Below are 24964 nucleotides of genomic sequence, written 5' to 3'. Positions count from 1 at the left end.
ATATATATATATATCTTATATTCAAAACTGAGAAGATGATCAGAACGATGGAAATTTTATCAGTAGAAAAGATAGATAAGAACTTCTAAGTCAGGATGTTAAAGTGAACTGCAAGGCTATTCTTTTATGCACGCAGTCATAAATGTTTAGTTCATATTCACGTTGCCATCTATACAGCCTAGTTATATGATTGCTTTCCTCCTTTATGTAATATAAATTCTTTCGGGATGGGGACAATGTTTTATGCTTAAGCTTATTTTGTAATATTAATGTTAACTAAAATAGTGCTATATAGGAATATATAATTCACAGAAATACATTTTTGACAGAAAAATGGATTATCTTCTTATTTATCTTCTTTCTGGTGTTTGAGTACTTTCTCCAAGTAGACAAGTAGACTGTTGAATATTTTCAGTGATGGACAACCCAAATATTTAAAGGCTACAGGCATGTTTTCATTTTATCTTAGGATATTGAATTAAATTTATGAAGTTGATGTTTAATGGTTTGTGCATAATTATGCATATATATATATATATATATATTTCCCAAGATATAAAATCTGTCTGTTAGAGCTTAAGCTATCTAGCAACCATTGATACCTCTATTTATCTATCTATATTTACATGTAAAAATGAAATATGTCACATGAAATATGAAGAGAAATGTTCTTCTGCCACTAGCATAGTGAAGGATGAGCCAGTGTTTTTGTGTTCCTCTTGTGTGTTTAAGACAGTGTTCAGGACCACAAGGAAAAGAAGCTCTGACAGATGTTACGAAGATCATATTTTATTATTACTTATGATTCCAAATATGTTTTCTTCTGTTGAGAATTTTTTGGTTCAGATTATTTGTTTGTTAGAAAAAATCATCTTATACTGTTTGAGTATATGTTCATTTCACAGAGCAGAGATCCTGAACTCTCAGATCCATGTGAGGCCCTTGGAGTCCTTCTAATCTAATCCCTTTATTGCAGATGAGTTTATGTGGTTTACCTGAAGTCACATAGTAATTAGTCACGGTGCAGAGACAAGAAGCCAGTTCTCCTCACTCTTAGAACTCCTCTCTCTCTCTCTCCTAATTTCAATTCATAGGTTTTAACCTTCAAAAAGAGTCATCTTAAGAAGCAAGATGATTTATTCAAAGTTCACTGATCCTTTCCTCTCTCTTCCTTTTTTCCCCTCTAGCCCTCTTCAATCTAATCCCTGTGGGCCTGCGTGTGGTGGCTATCCAAGGGGTGAAGGCCAGCCTCTATGTGGCCATGAATGGTGAAGGCTATCTCTACAGCTCAGTAAGTACCCTGTCGTGTGTGTATGTGTGTGCACGCGCACATAAACTGGCATGGAGAGTAATGAAGTAGCCGTTATTTTAGGGAAGAAAATTACAAGTTGAAGTCAATGTATATTTTCTGACCCAGTATATCAGGACTATTATGAAGATTTTATAATTTACAATGTTAAAGATCACGCTCTGTTGAGAAGGAGCTAGCAACTCTCCATGTGATACAAATTCTCTTTTTCTGTCTTTCACTTCTAGAGGATGATCTTTTGAATTTTACCTTTCTGTTTAATTCAAGAGCTAAAACATTTTTTCCTTTCTCCTGTTACCTCTCCTTTAAGCACAGAGGATGGTTTAGGAAGCTAAATTCTTGAATTTGTCTGGGAGTCTTCTCTGGCTTGTTGTGGAGAAAAAAAACTTTCAGAATAGACTGTGTTTTTGTTTGTATTTAATAGAACTGTGTAGTACCTAATTTGTCAGATTCCTGGGATAACTGGTCACTTTAAAGACATGTGAACTGATGGAATGAGCTTTGGATTAGGGGCTGGGATATTTGAGTTTTATTTGCATTTCAACTACAATATTCCTTTGGGAAAGTGGCCTCCTCTCTTTGACTTAATTTCCAAACTTTTAAAATGAGGGTGTTGGACCCCATGTTGTCTAACATCTCTTTTGAATCTAAAACTAACAAAATAAGGTGGCATCAGTGGCTACATTATGAGCCCTGACATATTTTAAAGTAGTTAATGGTCCCACTCTCAAGATAATAATTTATGCATTGAGAGAATGCAGCTGCACTGAATCTTCTGTATGTATATAATTCCTGCTCTGTCCTAAGGGAATTGCCTATTTGTAGTTCATGAAGAAATATTCTTAAAAATCATGGTTACAGATTTCCACCCTTGCTTTCTATGATCTCACTAAATAAGACAAGGTTATTCAGGAAGTTCACTTATGCCCACTAGATTCTCAATTAATTATTGAATAGCTTTTATTAAACTTTTTCCACAATCAACTAAATGAATCTCTGGTATCCTATGCTTGCTTACTAGTAGTACAGCTGTCATTCATATTAGAATTCTTAAAGATGCCATTTTACTCTTGAACATATTCACCTGTGAATATGCATTTATATATCAGATGTGTACATACACATTTTTTCAATGGTCTACTCAAAATAAATACTTAAAGATAGATACATTCTGGTCAAATGGTCAAACCAATGGGCTTTCATTTTTAATGTGTCATAATTCTAACATTTCTTTATGTCCAGTTATTGTGAATCTATATTTTAAGTGTGAGAATTAAAATAAGAAAAGGACAGTTACTGTTTTGAATAATTCCAGTTGGTTAAACTTCTTTTTAAAAAGTTTTGAATGCAATACAAACCAGAATATTTAGGTGATCTTAGGATAGTTATTGATTTAAGAATTTAATCAGTCATCAAGTAAACAGCTAAAGGTAGACTATATATTTAGAAGGTTGTTATTCATTTTTATATTTATTTAAAAGGTAATAATTCTGGTTGTAATTCTACAAAAACAGTAGAGTTCAGATTTCTGAACCAGAGTTCGTTTCCAAAGGTCTGGGAAGAAGAAAAACACAGATTATCTGACAACAGTATTGTAGCAGGTGGCAGCTGTATAGGAGCCCGTGTGTGAGTGTGTGTGTGTTAAGGGGGTGCAGGCAGGGAGGGGTCCCTATTGTTGGGTGCAATCCCAAAGTTCCTGGGAGAGGAGCCTGGGTATTCAGCATGACATAACTGAACTTCATATGTGGCAGCATTTTTAGAGATACATTTTTTCTTTTTTTCTTGCTCGGAACTAGGCTTAAGATACAGGGAGCCCATAGGAGAGGTTTTAAGAAATTCTTGACTAGAGAATTTTACTGTAGGTACATTTTTGTAAAGGATCTAACACCTTAGTAAAACCAATAATGACCTGTTGAATTACCTGTTTTCAGCTTTCCTCTTCACTTAAATCAAATTTGCCTCATACCAAGAATTGCAACTCTTTTCCCTGTATGGTACTGTGAGGCTACTGGAACAATTCTTGTTAATTATAAGCTTGGCCTCACTGACATTGAGCATACGGCTCCCTACTTTCAAAATCACTCTCTTTCTGGATAGGACTAACAGTATGAAATTCTGGTTTTTAATTTTAAGCAGGGGCATAGGCCTGAACATTTTGTTATAGGACTAAAGGGGGCCAATGTTGGGAGAGACAGACCTGAAAGAGAATTGGGTATCAAGGCTTCATCACACTGGTTTTGCTGCTTGTCTGTGTGGCATGTCTCAGCAAGAGAGCACCAGTGTGGCCAGGAACCTTGTGGGGAGTTAAAAACAGGATGTTACAGGCTTTTGTGATGTGCTTTTGGTATATGTTAAGGCTTGAAGTTATTTGAAAAGCAGTTTCCTACTTGATGTTAAACAGTGTAGCTGAGCACACCAGTAAGGCCCATACCTGGAATTATGGCGGGGGCAGGGGGACTGGTGGTGTGTGTCTGAAGGCAAACCCTAGAGGTCCTAAAGAAGCTAACATGGAATCCAAGAGAAATTCTCAAATGGTATCATTTATCTAGTGGCATTCACCTTGTCTGTATTCATATTTAAGCTAGGAATTAACTCTCCAGTTACTTCTGATTCCCCCTCACCCCACCCGCTTTACCAGGAGTCAAAAGAGACAGTAGTAAAGACCCAGTGACTGTTAGGTAGCATAGAGCTAAAGTTTCCGGATCCATTCTGAAAATATTTTAATAGGTGAGTTTAATCCATAAGCATTTAATGAGATTGTTGATGCATCTAGATTTGTTTTTACCCTTATAGTTTGCTTTTTATTTTGCTTCTATTTTCTTCTTTATTTTCTCACATTACTGAAGCATTTTCCTATTCTATCTTTATTCTTCTGCTAGTTCGTAAACGTAGGTTATAATTCTAGTGTTTTAATGATTTAGACTTTTTTAACAGACATACATATGTATATAATTTGCTAAATAATAAAACATATTATTTATTTGTCATTCTTCCAAACAGCTTATAGACCTTAGTATGTTTTCTTGCTTAGTAAACACCACCACCCTTCTCACCAATTGGATTATTTACACTTTAAAATTAATATGCACAGTTAGTTATTATTCTATACTAAAAGTTACATTTATCAATCTTTAAAATAATTTCTGTGCACGCAGGTTTTGTTTTTGTGTTTATCAAATTCGGTCCCTCTGAGTTTACTTTTCTTCTAAACAAAATCTCCCACTGTTTTCAGTGTGTGCGTCTGTAGATGGTGAATTCCCTTCGTTCTGGTATCCATGAAAATGCCTTCCTTTCACTTTCACTCTTGAATTACAGTTCTGATAGTTACACAGTTCTTAGTAGACCTATATTTCCCCCAGCACTTTGAAAATTATATTCTATTGGCTTCTGGCATGTACTGTTGACTGTGAGAAGTTTGCTGTCAGTTTAATGTTCTCTCCTTTGTAGGTTATCTATATGGAAAATTTTAAGGACTTTTTCTCTTTATACTTTATGTTCTGCAAATTCACTATAATGTCTAGTTGTAAATCTAATTAAGTTATCTTGTTAGAAATTCAGAATGCACTTTCAATCCAAAGAATCAGACTTCTCTAATTCTGGAAAGTTTTAACTCTTCCCATTTACATATTATTTCTCTGTTATACTTGCCAGTCTCTTGTGCTGATAATATTTAAATCACTTTCACTAGAAACTTGCAAATTTATCTGCTCTAGAAATGATGCCATCTGTTTTGTGATTTCAGTCACTATGCTTTAAATTTTTGGATGTTTAATGGTTTCCATTCCATATCTACCTGATCTTGATTGATTTCTTCCTGTTTTTACTATCTGGCTCTTTTTACAGAAAGTTATTAACTCATTTATCTCTCTGAGCTTTCTTATAATACTTGTTATACTTTTCCATAAAGTTAGTTTCTTTTGTAATGAATTCATGTTTCAATTGTTGAGTTTGTTGGCTGTCATTTTTAGAATTAGACTGAGATTATATTAGACTTTAGAATTTGTTCTGCATGTGTTTGGAATTTTGGTCTGTAGGCCCATTTCTCTCTTTCTTTCTTCATGATCTTCTTCTTTTGAAGTCTGCCCTCAATTTCTAGCAAATTTTTGGTTGCTGCTATCTGACCTCCAGTGGTCCTAGTTTAGAATAAGATTTTAAGAGTCATTTCAAGGCTGCATCCTAGGGTAACACTGGGGTTAGGAAAGGGGGCCTGGGCAAGGGTATGGCTTGGTCTTGTTTCTCTCATTGTGAGTCTATGTCTATCATTGCATCTTGCTTAAAGTACTAGCAGCACTTTTAAAAATACAGTTGATATACAATGTTATATTAGTTTCATGCAATCTACATGGTGATTTGAAATTCACATACATTAGGAATAATCACCATGGTAAGTCTAGTAACAATTTGTCTCCATACAGTTATTACAGTGTTATTGATCATAGTCCTTATGCTACATATTACATCTCTGTGTCTTATTATTTTATAATTAAAAGTTTGTACCTCTTAATCCCCTTCACCTACTTTGCCCAACCCTACACCCCCCCCCTCCCATCTGGCAACCACCGGTTTGTTCTCTTTCTCTATGAACCGGTTTTCATTTTGTTTTGATTGTTTTGTTTTTTATATTCCGCAAATAAGTGAGATATATATTGGGTTGGCCCAAAAGTTCATTCGGTTTTTCCATAACATCTTATAGAAAAACCCAGATGAACTTTTTGGTCAACCCAATAGTATTTGTCTTTCTCTGTCTGACTTATTTTACTTAGTGTAATACTGTCTAGACCCAACTATGTTGTTGGAAATTGAAAGATTTCTTTTTCCTTTAAATGTTCCATTGTATATATATACCACATCTTTTTTATACATTCATCTGTTGATGGACACTTAGGTTGTTTCCATATCTTGGCTGTTATAAATAATGCTTCAGTGAACATTGGAGTGCATATATCTTTTTGAATCAGTGTTTTTGTTTCCTTTGGGTAAATACCAAGAAGTGAAATTGCTGGATCACATGTTCTACTTTTCATTTTTTAAGGGACCTCCATACTGTTTTGTTATAGTGGCTGTACCAATTTACAGTCCCACCAGCAGTGCATGAGTATTCCCTTTTCACCACATCTTCATCAACATTTGTTATTTATTGACTTTTTGATGATAGCTATTCTGATAGGTGAGAGGTTGATTTGATCTCATTGTGGTGTTGATTTGCATTTCTCTGATGATTAGTGATGATGAGCAAGTAGCAGCATTTTTTATTTCAGCCTTTTAAGAGTTGGAGCAGGAAAATTATACCAGTCCCTCGTGTGAGCAGGTAGCCTGGCTCTGGTCCTTTATTTTACACAGAGGGCTTTTATTCCCATTGACCTGACCAGAGTGGAACTTGGGGTCACACCACCCCCTTCAGGACATGAAGCCCAGTAGGCCTGCAGCTGCCACTTGCTCAGTGCTTTGTATTTCCATTCTATAGGGATGATTAGCTTGCTTTGATCCTGGTTATGTCATTTACACCTTACATTGCCAAATTCAATGTCATGAAACTTTTATTTTCTTCTAGGGCTTTTATGGTTTTAGGTCTTACATTTCAGGCTTTAATCCCTTTTGAATTAAATTTTGTGTATGATATAAGCAAATGAGGTAGGTCAAGAAAAGGAAATTCTAGTTCAATCTTCATTAAAAAAAAGTTATTTTGATTGATGTATTGTTGACTTACAATATTGTATTAGTTTCAGGTGTACAGCAAAGTGATTCCGTTATACATAAATATATATATATATATATATATGTATATATATTCTTTTCAGATTCTTATAGGCTATTATAAGATATTGAATATAGTTCCCTGTGCTATACAGTAGGTCCTGTTGTTTATCTATTTCAATGTTCACTTGTAAAATCAACATTTCATATCCTGTTTGCTGCTGTAGTTAAGGATGTGTCACTCCATACTGTTACAACATAATATCAAAAGCATAATTCTTTGACATGCCTTTAGAATTCCACGACTAAATCTGATGCTTCCGTGAGAGCAGACAATGTCGAGATTGCAATAATATACTGACTTTATATTGAAAAACTGAGTCAAGAGTTATTGAGAAACATAGAAAGGGTCTCTGAAGAAGAAGAAAAGAGAAGGCCAATATTGAAAGTTATTGGAAGAAGACTGCTTTATACCCACAAAATGACGATAGGATAAGATATTTTTTGTTTTCTCCTCTAATTTCTTTTCTTCCCCACTATCACAAATGTCCAAAATTTCTCATCCCTGAGGATGAAATACAAATTTTCTCATTTTCTGCAGCCAAAAAGAACTTCCACATTTTGCACTTTGGTAGGACATTTATCTGTATATTTCCTTTCTTTTGTTGGAATTATTTGTTTTCATGCCCTATCTATATAATTAGATGCAAGTTCCTTAAAGTTAGTAATCATATCTAATATAGATTAGTATATACCATAACACTGAAAACTGCAATTCCTATGTAAAGGTATCTGTTAAAATTTTGTTGATCAGCTGACGGATGCATTTCATGCAGTTTAATTTTGACAATAATTCATTGGCCGTCTGGTCTTAATGGTTGTTGTAATAATTTTCCTGATTGTAACTTTATACACTTTCCAGTTCTGTTAACTGGCTCAACTTTGAATAGGCTATGACTATTCTATGGAAACATGGAAAATTTGCTAAAGGAATCTTATTGTGCATACTTCTCTGTGTTGAAGCTAATGTTGTATTGTAATTTTAAGAGCTGATGTTGTCGTGTTTTCCTTTCTGTACTAAATATTGCTTATAAAAGAAAAAAAAGCAAAAATTGGCAAGGATATCTTCTTGGGAAGCCACTTGGTTATTACAATTCATCTCTCACTGGAAGAGTTCTGTTCCATAATGAAAAGAAATGGCAGTTTTTTAGAACACACATATCTAGAATAGAGGTACAAAATAGTTATCTACTCTGGAATTTGAGTTTCTCCATCAACTGACTTCCTCACGGAATGTTCCAAAATTTGAGGCATATGTAGAAATATTTCTTGGGTAACGGTATCTCTGAAAAGTCTCTAATATTGAAGGAGAGCAAGAGGGAGGGAGGGAGGGAGAAAGGAAGAGAGAGAGAAACACCTTAGCCATTAATGCCAGATGAATCACAGAGTTTTGAAGTTACTGGTGCCTGAATAGAGGGAAGTCAAAAGCCAAATTAGAGGCTTGTTCAGCAATTAAATTGTTAAATATTCAGTTAGGGTCATTTGCATAATTTTTCCTTCCATAAAATTGTGGTTTTCTTGAATTTTATAACATTTCTTTTTCATCTTAGGTCGATTTTTGGCTATAGCACCTAGAAAATAATTGCTTATTTTGCCTACTTTTTTTTTTTTTGCCCTCATATATATATATATTTATTAACTGAACTGGGTTGTTTTTAATCAACTAGAAAATATATATGTGGAATCCTGTTAGCCCAAGAATCTGGCTGTGTTGCTTGCAAATATGTGAAGTGAATTTTTGTTGCTGTTGTTGAAATTAGGTTGCCTTTCTTTAGAAAGAATCAACAGGTCATTATTTATACGTTCAGTAAGGACTAAATGATGGTAAACATCCATTTTTACCTTATGTTTTCAGTAGTAAGTGGTGTTGGTTTTATTCCAAGAAATTATAACTTCTGGAAAATATTAATACTTTAGCTCCTGGGCTAGCCCTAATTGTAAAAATTAATAAGAACCTGCTATATAAAAAATCAATTAAATAAAATATACTGAAAAAAAAATTAGCATATGTGTTTCCAGTAGCATTTTTCATTGAAAAGTAAAAATAGGATTAAGCTTCTAAGAACAGCACTAATGAGGACCTTTGGTTGAATCATTTGAAAAATGATACTACATTTTATATTTTTTATTTCTACCTTGCCATGAGGCACATTAGGCCAACATGTAGTCATATATCCAAAATTTCTCAATTGTACTTCTTAGGTCATTAGTGAATCGGGCAGTATTAAGCAGTATTTAAGAATGAAAGCTTTAGAAATAAAACCGGGTTTGAATCACAGCTCTGTAACTTACTTCCTTGTGTCACTGGGGAAATTTGTTAACCTTCTAGACTCAGTTTCCTTATATATAAATTGGAGATAATTATGAAAATACCAGCTTTATAGGATTATAGCAAGAATTAAATGAGACAATGCATGTAAAACCCTAGTACTGTGCCTAGTATGTAGTCAATGCTCAAAGTCAGCCATATGTAGTAGTAGTAGTAGTAGTAATAGTAAAATAGTATAGTAGTAGTATTAGTAATAGTAGTAGATATATTAAATAAGATGCTCAGTGTATCCTAAACAGTTTCTTACCATCAGTTCATGGAGTTCACATAGGATAATTCTACCCGAATTTTCAGTGGTGATTCCTGGTTTGCCTAACCCACTATCTTTAGCCATGCTGGCCATGGGAGGTTGGTTGCAGAGCATCTCCCATTTAACTAGAGCCAATTAGTTTCAGGCCCAAGACTTGACTTCATCTGTTGAAGGAGAGTTGCCTTTTTTATTTTTAAAACTGAATTTAGAGCTGAGAGGATGAAGGGCGACAGCCATCTTAACAACACAAGGAGAAATCATATCTTAGAATGATTCCAAAACTCAGAGGACAGAAAGTCTCTAGGTGGAAAGATGGAGAAACCAGTTCTTCACGTCCTTTGACGTTGTACATGAAGACATACACGAAGCCAGCCCTACCTCTGAATTTTCAGTCTTAGGAGCCCATAATTACCCTTCTGTATGAACCAGTTTGGGCTGTATTTTTTTTTTTTAACCTGATAAACTGATAAAGAAGTGAACAAATTTTCAGAGTGTTAAGGCTTTCCAAGAAAGCTAAAGCTCCATTCGTTCCATGTTCTCTATGTCATTTCTGGTGAAGAATTTTCCAGTGGCCTCCTTCTGAAGAGTTATGACTTTACTATTACTCTCTGGGCCAGCCTGATTCCCAAGAGAGATTATTCTAATTCGTTCTGCCTTCCCTTGCCTGTTCCCCTCCAAAACCAACCTAAGAATTAGTCATTTTCATATGTAAATGTTTCTTGGGTTTGTAACAAACAAATCATCGAAAGATAAGAATTAACTTTTCTTTCCTCTTGCCCCCCAGCATGAGCCAGTTTTTCAACTTTTGGGGACTTCTTCAAAATATCTCTTTATATAACTCCCTTGGAGGGAAATATATTGCATAAAATAAGTGTGTAAGCCATGACTTTCATAGACTTCAGGGAGGGGAAAAGAGAAGAAATTATGAATGCTAAATGCAGAGGGAAAATCAGTAGGTTTTCAGGTGAGATTTGAATGAAATAGAGATGCGGTGAAACAGAGAAACAGAAGCAATTCATTTTTATGACCAAGTCTGCAGGTAAGTTCACACTTTGAATAGATAGCACTGAGGAAAAGAATATGAAAAAACAAAACAAAACATTGTGAGAGGTGGCCAAATTAGAACAATTGTCAGAGAAGGACAGATTGCAAAGTGCTACATTTTGAGGAGATTTCAAGCCGACAGCCTCCTGCATTTATGGTGTACCTAAAGTTTGTTTCTGCACCACAGAATTTTAAAATCTAGTAGTTAAATTGGGGAAATGGTTTAACTACATAGAAATGTATATGTCAAAAGTGACATATATTTCAGCTATCTCCAAATGGAAAGAAAGACATTTATTTTGAGTCCACTGAAAACGTCAGTCTCCCATGGGGTACCTATATGTCATGGTTCACCCAGAAGAGTTCCAGTTTATGCCTGATGTCTTAGTGTAATTATCGACACTACCTGTTTGACCCTCAGAAGTGTCCTGGATTAGGGTTTGGCAATAATTATACAGTCATGTTACACATGATTCTACGTATGACTCAGTGGGTGATCTGAGGTGTCAATATATGCAGAAAATCTTACTGAATAGTTTGAAAATTACCTGTTCTGATTTACTCCCCAAGACTAAATCGTAATGATAAATTTCTTAAGTTCACTTTCCTGTATCACCCAGTGATTGAGTTTGGCTGTGAGTAAAAAAGACACCCATAACAATGATTTAAAGGGATTAAAGGTTTAAGTTTTCTCACATAACCAGAAGTCTGGAGATAGATAGTTACTGGTATTGGTTCATTGACTGGCTAAACAACCCTTGGCTAAAGGGCCAAGGATTTTACATTTATTTGGCCTTTTCCTCGTGGTACAAGATGGTTCCTACCTCCCCAGCTAACATGTATACATTCTGGGAAGTAAAAAAGGGGCACAGAGAAAGAGATGGTGCCTTCATCAGGAAAGAACACTTTCCCAGAAGTTTCAGCAATGTCCGTAGTCATGTCCAGTGATGACCATAGAACTGTGTCACATGGTCACCCCTAAGTGGACAGAGTGTGGGGAAATGTCTCAATTTAAAAAAAAAAAAATTTGAGCTGCATATATTGCCATATTCATCAAAACCAGCGTTCTGTTAATATGGAGGGGAAAATGGATATTGAGTAGACACTTGACAACTGCCCCACTTCTCCAGGCTGAGAATATAAATGTAGATAATGTAAAACTTTAGCACAAGAGAGAGTCGAAGAGACAGAGAGCAACTGAACAGATTGAAGAATAGATATGCATGTGTAGTTTCTTCATTAGGTAATGTAAAATCTTTTGAATTACTATAAATATTGGTTGAAAAATTTATGAACCTCTACTAGGAAGCTAAACATTGAACTCTAGAGACTAACGGGAAGAGATCTTACCTGTAATTTTATTCAGGTCCAAATAGATTAGAATTTCCCTGGGATTTGGTGACAGAAGCTTTCTGCTTGTTGAGTTTTCACGATGGATCGCTGGATATTTCCTCTGAAATTTCTCTCTATAGCTAGGGCAAAGATGAATAAGCACTGCTGCTTCAACTTCCATTCTTCTATTTCACTGGATGGGTAAAAGTTCTCTCTGTAGGGAGCTGTGAGAAGTCGTGAGGGAACTGAAAGTCACCATGGAGTGGGATATAGCATATTGACTTGTAAGGGTATGCTTGCCTGTGGTTTCAATACAGATATTCCTGAAACTCCAGGGATCAGCAACTTTTCCATGCTCCCATTTAACCAATAATTTACCTATTTATTTAGTGTAGATAGTGTGGCACACATTGTCTTAGGCACTGAAAATGAAATGAAAAACACTTCCACTGTAGTGGGAGAACAAGACAACGCATACATAAATATGGAAATTTACTGTATAGGATTGGTTTTTATAAAAGAAAAAATATATTTCAGTAATAGAGAATAATAGAGAAAACTAATTTAGATAGGATTGCCATGAAAATTTCTTTAAGGAGATGATATTCACGCTAAAACCTAAAGGATGAAACGAAAGACCAAACCAGAGGAAGTGTACTAGCAGAGGCAGAAATAAGTGCAAAACATTCATAGGAGTAAAATGTTTATAAATCTTATTGTTTCTCACACATTCTATCATAATTCTTGCACCTGAAGTGCTAATTCTAACATCTGTTCATTTTCATTTGCTCGTCTATTTGATTTAAAATATTTTTACATATTCTGTGCTGAGTACCATTTTGGGTGCTCCAAGCATGAGAGAGGAAAAGGACAAATACCGCACTTTCATACCATAATAAAAGAATGAAATTGTTAAGGGTTATAAAGGAAGGAAGCAGGGTTATAGAAACATAATACATTTATGTCTTGGCATTTTTTTTTTTTTTTTTTTTTTTTTTTTGCAGTACGCGGGCCTCTCACTGCTGTGGCCTCTCCCGTTGCAGAGCACAGGCTCTGGACACGCAGGCTCAGCGGCCATGGCTCACGGGCCCAGCCGCTCCGCGGCATGTGGGGTCTTCCCAGACCGGGGCACGAACCCGTGTCCCCTGCATCGGCAGGCGGACTCTCCAACACTGCGCCACCAGGGAAGCCCTTGGCATATTTTTTTAATTTTTAAATTTACATTAATTCTCATCGTGAATTTCTTTCTGTTATTTGTGCTATCCTTGTATTTTGACTCTTTTTACATTGAATCCAGGAATAAGTTGTATGTTTTTTAAAAATGTGTATGCTGTTTATTGAATCCTTTCTTTATTATTAATATTCCTAAGGGATTTCCAAGAACTTTCTCAGTACTTTCAATGAAAAGACTTCATTGGCATTATCTTAAAACCTTGAAATCTGATTGGTAGCATGTTGCCAAAAATATTTATGTTTTAAAAGGTCCACACCACATACAAAAAGTAACTTAAAATGGATCATAAACTTAAGTGTAAGAGCTAAAACTATAAAACACTTAGAAGAAAGCATAAGGCTAAATCTTCATGACCTTAAGTTAAACAGTAGTTTTAGAGATATGAAACCAAAAGCACAAGCAACACAAGAAAAAATTTCATCTGAATTAAAACGTTTGTGCTTCCAAGGGACCCAATCAAGAAAGTGAAAAAGACAATCCAGAGGAGGGGAGAAAAGTTAGCAAGTCATTTATCTGGTAAGGAATGTGTATCTAGAATATATAAATAACTCATACAACTAAAAATAAAAAGAGAAAAGAGTACAAAGGATTTGAATAGACATATTTCCAGAGAAGATATACAAATAGTTAATAGCCACATGAAAAGATGTTCAACACCATTAGCCATCGAGGGAATGCAAATCAAAAACCACAAGGACTCACCACTTCACACCCACTAAGATGGCTTTATTAAAAAAGATAATAACAAGTACAGGTGAGGATATGGAAAAGTTGGAACCCTTATATACTGCTAACAGGAATCTAAAATGCCATAGCCACTTTTGAAAATAGTCTACCAGTTCTGCAAAAGGTTAAAGATAGAGTTACCATATGACCCAGCAATTTCACTACTAGGTATATACCCAAGAGAAATGAAAACGTAGGTCCACACAAAAACCTTCCTATATTAATATTCAGAGCAGCATTATTTAAAATAGCCAAAAGTGGAAATAACCCAATGTCCATCAACTAACGAATGGACAAGGTGTGGCACATTTATTGAATATAATATTATTTAGCAATAAAAGAGAGTGCTGAGGCATGCTACAACATGTATGAATCATGACAACAGTATGTTAAATGAAATAAACCAGTCACAAAAGACAACATATGGTATAATTCCATTTATATGAAATGTCCAGAATAGACAACTCTATAGAGGCAGGAAGTTGATTAATAATTGTGCTGTGATAAGTGGGAACAGGCTGTTACTAAAAGGGTGGGAGTTTGCTTTTTGGGGTAATGAAAAAACTACAGTTGATTGTGGTGATGGTTGTACAGCTCTGTCAATATACTAAAAACTATTGAATTATACACTTTGAATGGGTAAACTGTATGGTATGTGAATTATATCTCAATAGTGCTGTTATTAAAAAGTTAATTCTATTTAAAATATCAATTTAATCATGATTTAATAGAGATTAAAAAGTAAATAAGATCATTTTCCCCTAATGGATTCCATACACATTAATTGAATTGTATTTTTTGTTTGTTTAAAGTAACACAAAGGTGTGAATTTCCTCACAACTGGAGGGGCGTGACAGAACTTTAGTACTCTGGTGCAAAAAGTGGAAAAAGGAGTACGAGCAGAGTAGAATTTGTTTTCATTGTGAAGATGTGTCCTACAACTGTAAACACCATTGATTTTGACCACAAAATACTAGCTATGAGAGAAGAGCTTTTATAATAAGATTAATATTTGCTGTGACATTTTAATTTACTTACTGAGCTTGGACCTTTAAATTATTACTGTCAGGGCTCTATAAATTTATACCTACTTGTTCATGTGGTGATACTTTTGGAGGTATATGTTTAAGTCACAGAATATATATATATTTTCCCTCTTTGGCTCAATTTAAAAATGTTTCGTGAGGAAATCGTGAATATTTTGTACCTTAAAATTGCATCTTGGAATATACAAGCAGCCCATGCAACTCGATATCCAAAAAACAAACAACCAATCCAAAAATGGGCAGAAGACCTAAATAGACATTTCTCCAAAGAAGATATACAGATTGCCAACAAACACATGAAAGGATGCTCAACATCACTAATCATTAGAGAAATGCAAATTAAAGCTACAACGAGGTATCACCTCACACCAGTCAGAATGGCCATCATCAAAAAATCTACAATCTTTTGGAGGGGGTGTGGAGAAAAGGGAACCCTCTTTCGCTGTTGGTGGGAATGTAAATTGATACAGCCACTATGGAGAACAGTATGGAGGTTCCTTAAAAACTAAAAATAGAACTACCATACGACCCAGCAATCCCACTACTGGGCATATACCCTGAGAAAACCATAATTCAAAAAGAGTCATGTACCACAATGTTCATTGCAGCTCTATTTACAATAGCCAGGACATGGAAGCAACCTAAGTGTCCATCAACAGAAGAATGGTTAAAGAAGATGTGGCTCATATATACAATGGAATATTATTCAGTCTTAAAAAGAAACAAAATTGAGTTATTTGGAGTGAGGTGGATGGACCTAGAGTCTGTCATACAGAGTGAAATAAGTCATAAAGAGAAAAACAAATACCATATGCTAACACATATATATGGAACCTGAAAAAAAAAAAAGGGTCTGAGGAACCTAGGGGCAGGACAGGAATAAAGATGCAGACATAGAGAATGGCCTTGAGGACACCGGGAGGGGGAAGGGTAAGCTGGGACAAAGTGAGAGAGTGGCATGGACAATGGACATATATACACTTCCAAATGTAAAAGAGCTAGCTAGTGGGAAGCAGCTGCATAGCACAGGGAGATCACCTCGGTGCTTTGTGACCACCTAGAGGGATGGGATAGGGAGGGTGGGAAGGAGATGTAGGTGGGAGGAGATATGGGAATATATGTATATATGTAGCTGATTCACTTTGTTACGAAGCAGAAACTAACACACCATTGTAAAGCAATTATACTCCAATAAAGATGTTAAAAAAAAAAGGAAAGAAATATGTGCCATGCTAACGCTAATCAAAAAATATATATTTTACTGAAGTATAGTTGATTTACAGTGTTGTGTTAATTTCTGCTGTACAGCAAAATAATTCAGTTAGACATACATACATATATATATATATATATATATATATGTATACGTTCTTTTTCATATTCTTTTCCATTATGGTTTATCACAGGAAGGTTTAGTTTTTTGTTTTGGGGGGTACTTTTGGCATGCGGCATCTTAGTTCCCCAACCAGGGATCGAACCTGTGCCCCCTGCAGTGGAAAAGCAGAGTCTTAACCAGTGGACTGCCAGGGAAGTCCCCAAGGTTTAGTATTTTTTTAAAGCCTTATTTAGCTTGAACTTCCCTTTGATATTTTGAGTTGTCTGTTTTGCCATTAGATCTGCCAGTGTCACTTACCCTCCAACTTGGATTAACATTATATTCGTTTTGAGTGCTCGGGTGATATGTGAGGTACTATATGATTGGGAGGGTTGCAAATTGGTTTCTGGGTTTTGTTCTCAGAGTTTACCTGTATGCCTTTCTAATGCCTGATTTTTAATATAGGTATTGTCAAGGTATGGTTTTTATTCTTGAAAATTTTTAATGTATCTGCTAATTCATTATCCCAAGAGTAATTTGGCATTATTATAATAATGTAAAATATACATAGATATGGAGTATTAGAGTAGTAGATTATTATAATAATGATACATTTCTTAAGACTTTTGAACTGTGTTTCCTGGTTCTCATTCTCAAATCCATACTCACAAACAGGCTATGTTTTTGGTGTCTTATTATTTACAAAATGAAGAGACACAGGCAGAGTCCTCGCTAAGATGTATTATATGAGAATGGAAAATGGAGTTGTATAGCCCTTAAGTCTCAAGTGAAAAATGCAGAGGGAAGTAATTGGCCACATTCCAAACTCTTTTGAGAGGCTGATCCAGTAGTCCAAAATGGAAAATGAAGTTTCCAAAAACACATTCCCCAAAGACGCATGATTCATCTTGTGTGGCAATAAATATAACTCTTTGAACACTGTTATTTATTTGGCTAGTTTACTGGAGTCCAAGTGTATCTAACTCTGCAGATCAACTTCTCAAAAACTCTTAAAGCCCATCCCAAATGTTTCCCCTGAAAATCAGCTGTTTGTTGTTGTTGCTGTTATTTTAATTAGCTTTGTAGTATCGAAAGATCTTCCGAATCTACCAGTTCTATCTCTGCTGTCTAGCACTGTGCCCACTCTGGCTTTATTTTTATGGGCCCTCAGTTAATAAGAGTGATCATAGAGTTCAGCTAGACTAAATCAGTGGCTCCTTTCCTAATATTCACAAAAATTAGAACCCGATTACTGTTGAAACATCTCTAAGAGTGAGGGCTTTATTACCTGAATCGTACACTGGAGATGACCGTTAGGATAATCTTCTTTTTTGTGTGTGCGGTACGCCAGCCTCTCACCGCTGTGGCCTCTTCCGTTGCGGAGCACAGGCTCAGCAGCCATGGCTCATGGGCCCAGCCCCTCCACGGCATGTGGGATCCTCCCGGACCGGGACACGAACCCGTGTCCCCTGTGTCGGCAGGCGGACTCTCAACCACTGCGCCACCAAGGAAGCCCGATCATCTTCTTTTAACTGTGCCATTTTTGGTTCTAGTCCTGCAATGTGGAGTCACAGAGAATGTGTTAATTGCTTAGTAGCACTTGGCACATGGTGAGTGTTGTAAAGCTGTTGACTGTTGTGATGATCAAATGAGTTTTTCTACCTCTATGTCCATTTTATCTCCATCTCAATCAATATCCATATATCTATCTACATATCTGTGTATCTATCTATTTATTTATCTTCCATTACTTAGAATGATGACTGATACCCGGCAAGGGCTTTAAAAGTGTTTGCAAAAATTATTATATATATATATATATATATTTCTTTCTCACGTGATGTTTTCAACTATTTGTTGAACACAAATATTATAGGAAGTGATCATGGTTTTCATGAGAACATTAACCAGTTCCATTTCTTTCACAAGAAAGTTAATAAATACTATTTATTAAATAAATTAATGAGCAATAGAATCATTAATTTTGTAAATTGAAGGAAAGCTATAAATAATTTGGTTCAATTCCTCCTTTTTTTCAGATTAGAAAATAGAAATTTAGACTGAACTTTTTTTCATCCCTTTATTATTCAGAGCTCACTCTTTTGTTTATACTATATATCTCTCCGGAAGTGTGATATTATAATCTGTGCAAGTGATATTTTATTAGTTTCTGCCCTGGTTTAGCCCTTACTGAATACTAGTTGACTCTCTGGGACCAGCAAGAAACCATTCATGATCAGGAAGTATTGGTCAGCAATACAGGGCTGGGGGAATTAAAATTCATTCACTTGCCTCTTAGAAATATCTCTTTAAGAAATTCTTTGATATTGATTTACTTTCAAGCATTGATTACTTTTCTCCCTGAAGGTAACAGTTTTATGATCATTCTACTGGTCTCTAACAACGGTTTACCTGATTTACTGATACGTAAAAAGCCTACAGGAATGTATTTTTTCGTTGACTTTATACTTGCCCAGTAACAGCATTGGTCTTTATTATGTTTCAATGGGTGGCTTGAATTAGATCCATAATAAGCTGAATCCACGCTAAATGCAGCTGTAATGTAGGGGAACCAAGATGGTATTCCTGGCAGCGTTCTCATTATATGTGCTTTACTTCCATTCGGTAGTCATTTCTGTAAGTTCTAAGGAAATTTCCTGCTATGAAAGGGTTTCTCTTACTGACATTGGCTAAAGAGACATTAGACCTTTATTAGATGTGTGTTTTGCCTTTGCTAATTCTTTTCCCCTAAGCCAGCCCCAGCCTTCTTTCAATAGAGTTTGCTTTGCTTCCCATTACATTACATTCCAAACAAATCCCTACTTTGTATTCTCACTTGTTCCACTTATCACCAAAGCCTTCTGATAGCTCAATCTATATCTAATTTTTCCTCCATTTATCTACCAAAGCCCCTTTTCTAGAATGTCTCACTTTATGCTTACCCAGAGGGTATTTCCTTGGCCAGATCCTTGGTGGTCAACATGATGCCTCTCAGAAAAATATGCCCTTTTCTCCCTCATTGGAGAGTCAGAACCTCCAACTCTTCTCCGTTGGGGGTTGAGGCATGTTTCTAAATGAACCTGATAGAGGTTATGGGAATCAGTAGGTTAATAAGGCTTCTATAATGGATCAATCTGTGCAGGAGTTTCCAACTTACTTTTCTTCTTCCATATGATAGAGACCATATAAACAAAAACATTCATCCAGAAAATGTTTCTGCCTGTGCATTTTTGTGTGCATTGTTTTTATTTATATTCAAGCAACTTTCATGTTTGTAGTGTGATTAGATCTGCATAAAAACTCCAGAGAGGGCTTCCCTGGTGGCGCAGTGGTTGAGAGTCCGCCTGCCGGTGCAGGGGACACGGATTCGTGCCCCGGTCCGGGAAGATCCCACATGCCGCGGAGCGGCTGGGCCCGTGAGCCGTGGCCGCTGAGCCTGCACGTCCGGAGCCTGTGCTCTCCGCAACGGGAGAGGCCACAACAGTGAGAGGCCCGCGTACCAGAAAAAAAAAACAAAAAACAAAACTCCAGAGAGGTTGATCAGACCAGTGTAATTATCACTATATTATAAATATGGAAAATTACTCAAAGGTGATAGGGATCATTAATACCAGTGTCCAATCTAAGATTTTCCTGTTTCATACCTAAGCCTCCTTTCCCTTCCTTACTTGAAAAATGAATATTCCTTTGCTTGCAGTAGTAAAGGATTTCTATTTAAGAATGTTAACTTCTTTGTTTATTTTCCATTTGAGACAGAATATTGGTTATGGTGTGTCTGGAAGGGTAAAGACTGCTTTGAAGATGTGAGAACTGGGAATAGAGAGTTTGGCTGGGAAGTGGAGAGGGAGGCAGTCAGAGAAAGGGCATCTCTATGTGTATTTCTGAGAAGGGAAAAAAAACCAAAAGAATCATCTCTCTGCTTAAAATTTCTTTTATATTTAGCCTTTTAAGTTTGTATGAGAAATAAGTGTGTTAAATTTACTTTTTTTATTTTGGTATCTTGTAGTGGTGCCTACCATCCTAAGCATCAAGATATGGTATACAAAAGGGCCAACAGGACACAGTATTATACTCTTGTGCAAAATGATTCAGGGATTCTATTTAAAGTAGTTGAGCATCTGTGAGACTCTGCTTAATGTGTTTATATGCTTCTTGTTTTCTTTCTTCCATTTCCATCTTTCCATTCTCCTTTTTCCTCTCCCTCCATCCTTCCCTCCTTTTCTCCATTTCTTTCTCTCTATCTCTCTCCATCCCTCCAACCCTTCCTTCTTTCTTATTTTTTTTTTGTTTTGGTATAATCTTTATTTAACAGACATTCATTAAACATGTGCTATATACAAAGTGAGGTAAATGCTTTAGATGCCTGTAATACAAAGAAGGATCTAGAACTTATGCTTTCAAAGGAGCTTATAGGCTGTCAGAGTAGGTGGTAATACAAAAATCAAGGCATTCAGGGTGGAATCTGCCGAAGTTCTGAGTACAGAATAAGCAATATCGTAGATATTCTAAGTGCAATACTGAGGCCATGGAATGGAGAGGATATTTTAAAATCTTGGCCTGAAAATATATTTCATATCAGTAAGTCCTAGTGATTTGCATCCAGGAAAATACTGGCCACTGTGACCTGTTCTAAATCATATTAAAGATTCTATTGTCATATCACATAAAGTAGGTATATGTGATAATATATATCACATCTTTTAATATTGGAAATTACTATGTACAAATGGAGTTGAATGAGAAATTGACTACTCTAGGTCCCTTAATTAAGATCTCCTGTCGCCTCCTTCCTATGCAGGAGAGCAAACTGGTAGTAAGATAGATAACAGATAGTCTATTTTGTAAGACCTATGAGCAACTGGGTGCTTGCCACGGTTGCTTACTCAAACTTGCAGAGACTATCCCACATTTGTATTTATGTGTGGAGAGGGAAAGTGATAATTTCAGGGGATAATGGAGAGGTCACACGAGGAGGGGACAAGTGAAAGCAAAGTCATTTTTTAATGCCCAGTAGGAAATGTAGAAAGCTTGGGGATAAACCTTTTGCAGGCACAAATGTGTCAAAAAGCTGTGGAGGGTTTATACTGTGCAAGGTCCCTTAGATATGTGTGTTTTGGTTCTACAGCCCATTGCTTTGGGGCCATTGAGTAGGAATAATAGCTCTATCCAATTTAACAACCCCTCAAGTTCTCACAGTATTAAATGAAAATGATGATAATAATTATGTTAGTAATCATATTTAAATGCTTACTACATGTTTGGACTCTATAAATTTATTAAGTCAATCTTCACGGCGACTCCCTAAATTATGTTCTAGCATTATCTTCCTTGGACAGGTGAGGAAATAAAGATGAAGGGATTTACTCAAGATTACCCATATGGGAGATGAAGCTATTAACTATATTAAATACTGAGTCTCTAATAATAAGAAAATGTCACAATATTTATTTACATGTGGTGCTTGGTAGTTTCAAAGAGCTTTGACATCCACCGTGAGGTATATTAGGTCAGGTTATTTATCCTTTTTAAGAGATAAGGCATTTAACTTCAGGTCTATTTACTCCAAAACCTAAGCAAAATTCCCTGCACTCTGAAGTCTATTCATAATTTAAACCTACATAGATGTGTCTAATTTTAGACAAGTTTCCAATCAGATTGGCTAAAATCTAATAGTTTCTTATGCTTGGGAATGTACATTTTAGTCTCTTAGTAATTATCTTATGCATTATACAGTCTTCACTGGAGTTACCAGGTAAATGAGATGTCACTGCACTTAACAGCAAGGATCACCGCTGCTAGCTTTCGATTGGTTTCATCTGTTGCTGGGAGGAGTTGCCATCTCTCAGCAGCTGCCAGCCAGGCAGGCATTTCTGATGGAGCTGAGCCCAGGTTGACAGTAGCTAGAAAAGGAATGTGTCCTAACCTGGGCAAGGACATCCTTCAAGTCAGTGTTTTTGTCCACCAGGCTGACAGAATCCCCAATTTTGATGCATTTCATTGCTTTTCATGAAGCCCATTTTTGTCCTTTTTTCTTTCTTTTCTTTGCTTGAATTTGTTTAGTTGCTGACAGACCATATTCATGCACTGTACAAAAGAATAAGTAAATTCCAATTAGCATCTGAAATACAGAAGAACTTGGTTCCAGCTCTAGTGGGAGAATGATCTATTGTTTGATTAAAAGAAGGAAGAGCCATTTCTTCTAAATAAGGGTACACATCATTTTCCTGGCAATTACAAAAGGGAGCTTTAAACGCTCTCTTTAGGATTTTGATGAAAGAATGAGAATTGTTCTATTTGGATGGCTTCCCCTGTTTAAAATCCTGTTTATATACAAGGTGACTGAAATAGATGCTGGGGAAAGAAAAGCATTATGTTTGTTCTTCCCCTTCTTGACTTTACATATCATTAGCTGTCTGCCTGGAATGTTCTACACCCTGTTTATTAACTATTCTTCACCCCTTAAGGTCAGGCTCCAATGCAAGACTGATGGCGAAACTTTCCTCATGCACCTCTATTCACTCCCTTCTTTGTGTCCTCGAAATGCTTCAGTTATATTCCTGTTTGGGGACTTCCCATAGCAAACTGTCCTTTTTTTTTTCTTTTTAATGTGAACTATAGTTTTCATTTCTTTATTTACATGTGGTATTTTCATTTTGCCAACTGTCTTTATAGTCACTCTTCTTGGCCATTTCCATTACTAAGTTCTTGTATGTGTAAATGTTCAAGGACCACATTTTACACACTTTTGAATTCTTAGCACCTAGTACTGTGTCTGGACCTAGTAGACACCAGTCCCTAACCTCCCACTACCAACCCCAAGGTGTTTAGTAAATCAACAAATGCACACTATGGTGCAACATTCTCCTCAATCTTCAAACAGCTCCATTCAGGAGTCTCAAAAGCCAGGCTTATGAGAACTAAAACATATTTATATCTTTGACCCCTGAAATATATTAACTGCCTCCAATGATACCCCTGTGTGGAGGGATTTGAGTGTTCTCTAATTACAGAATCTGGGAAATGGAGGCACTGTCTGTCTAAACTGGAAGGGACGTCAGAGTGTCAGTGGGCCCACATGCTCTTTGACCGATGTAGAAAAGAAGGCCTGTAGGGGAGACGCCATCTGCCCAAGGCCACCACCCAGAAGGCTGGTAGCTGAGCTGCGTTTCAAACCCTAGTGAACATTCTGTTAGGTTGTTACATGCACTTGGCATGTAACACTGAAGGCAGCTTTGTGATTCTGACATTGAAATTAAGTCCTCTCAGTAAGGAAATATCCAGTAGGATCAATATAATATCATGGCACATTGGAAGGTACCTTAGTCTTGGAGCTGGAAGAGTTGAGTTCAAATACTGATTAAGTGCTTTGTGCCCTGACCACTGAGCCAAGGATTCTATATAAAACTTTATGGGACATTCTAGTCATTCTCGTTGTCTAGAGTCTCCCCTACTCTCCTCAGATTGTAAACTCATCAGGGAATGTTTAATTTAATAAGGACTTACTGAGCATTTACAGTGTGTCAGCACTGTTAAGACCTCATAATAAGACTATACCATATCTTGCGCAATACCTAAAGCAAAATTAAGCATACAATGTGGATTTGAGGAATTATCGTACACTTATTACATGTTTCCATATAAGTAGTAATGGTGCCGGACACCTTTCAGCCTTATGTTCGAGAGAGGAGTGAATTCCCTCATTTTTTATGCAATATACATTAGGAAGGAAAAAGGACAGGGATATTTAAAATATATGAAAGAATAAGCTCTATCCTCAAGAACTATAGAAGCATACATTTACAACCAACCAATTTATATGGTAATCACAAGCCATTCTCAACCAGAATTTCTCAGAGACATGAATCCAGTTTGAATTTACAGGGTGTAGTCAAAAGTGATACTGTGTTAGCTATAAATTTCCTCATATTGATGGGAGCAGGAAAGCTGTTCCTACACATCTTGGGCTTTCCTTAGTCTGAAGTAATCTTCAATTTCTTCTGCCTGTCCAAAACCCAAGAAAAAACTACCCCATTTGTGAAGTATTGTTTTGAATCCTCACCAAATAGAAGTATCTGTTCCTCTTTCATGCTCCCATCCCTGTATTGTGGTCCTTAGTCATCTTCATTTTTCATTTATTTATGTGTCTCGTTAATTATAAACTCCCTGAGATCAAGGGACAGGTTTTTTTTCTTCATCTTGCTAAATCATCTGATTCATTATCTTGCAAATAGCAGTGCTAAATAATTGGGAAATGAATGAATGAGTAAAATGGGTGAATAAAGTCGAAAGAATATTAGTGATTTATTCAATAACGATTTCTGGAATGACTACTAAGCTTTGGTGTGCCATGCGCTGTATTCAATCTTGGGTGGGCATAGCATGGTGAAGTTTTATCTGCTGCCTGGCACTGATGGGCTAAGTTATAATAACATATAAATATCCTCTCAGTATTAAACAATGTATATCTAGAAAGCAGGGATGCTACCATTTTGAGAATGTATGAAAAATCTGCAGCTCTTAAAAATTTAACAGTCTTTAGGGGCTTCCCTGGTGGCGCAGTGGTTGAGAGTCCGCCTGCCGATGCAGGGGACACGGATTCGTGCCCCGGTCCAGGAAGATCCCACA

General features: G+C 36.2%; 1 protein-coding gene across 1 annotated transcript in view; it reads left to right on the top strand.

The window, feature by feature from the left end:
- Positions 1-24964, top strand: part of FGF12 (fibroblast growth factor 12) — a 258440-nt gene that overhangs the window by 71962 nt on the left and 161514 nt on the right. Inside the window, exon 3 of the mRNA XM_007467805.1 lies at positions 1188-1291. Within this exon, the coding sequence (XP_007467867.1) occupies positions 1188-1291 (104 nt within the window). The remainder of the gene's footprint in view (positions 1-1187; positions 1292-24964) is intronic.

The sequence above is a fragment of the Lipotes vexillifer genome, unplaced genomic scaffold (assembly GCF_000442215.2).
Source record: "Lipotes vexillifer unplaced genomic scaffold, Lipotes_vexillifer_v1.1 scaffold228, whole genome shotgun sequence".
In the NCBI taxonomy this organism is placed as follows: Eukaryota; Metazoa; Chordata; class Mammalia; order Artiodactyla; family Lipotidae; genus Lipotes; species Lipotes vexillifer.
The sequence above is the reverse complement of the archived record's forward strand: the minus strand, read 5'-3'. Positions and strand labels throughout refer to the sequence as shown.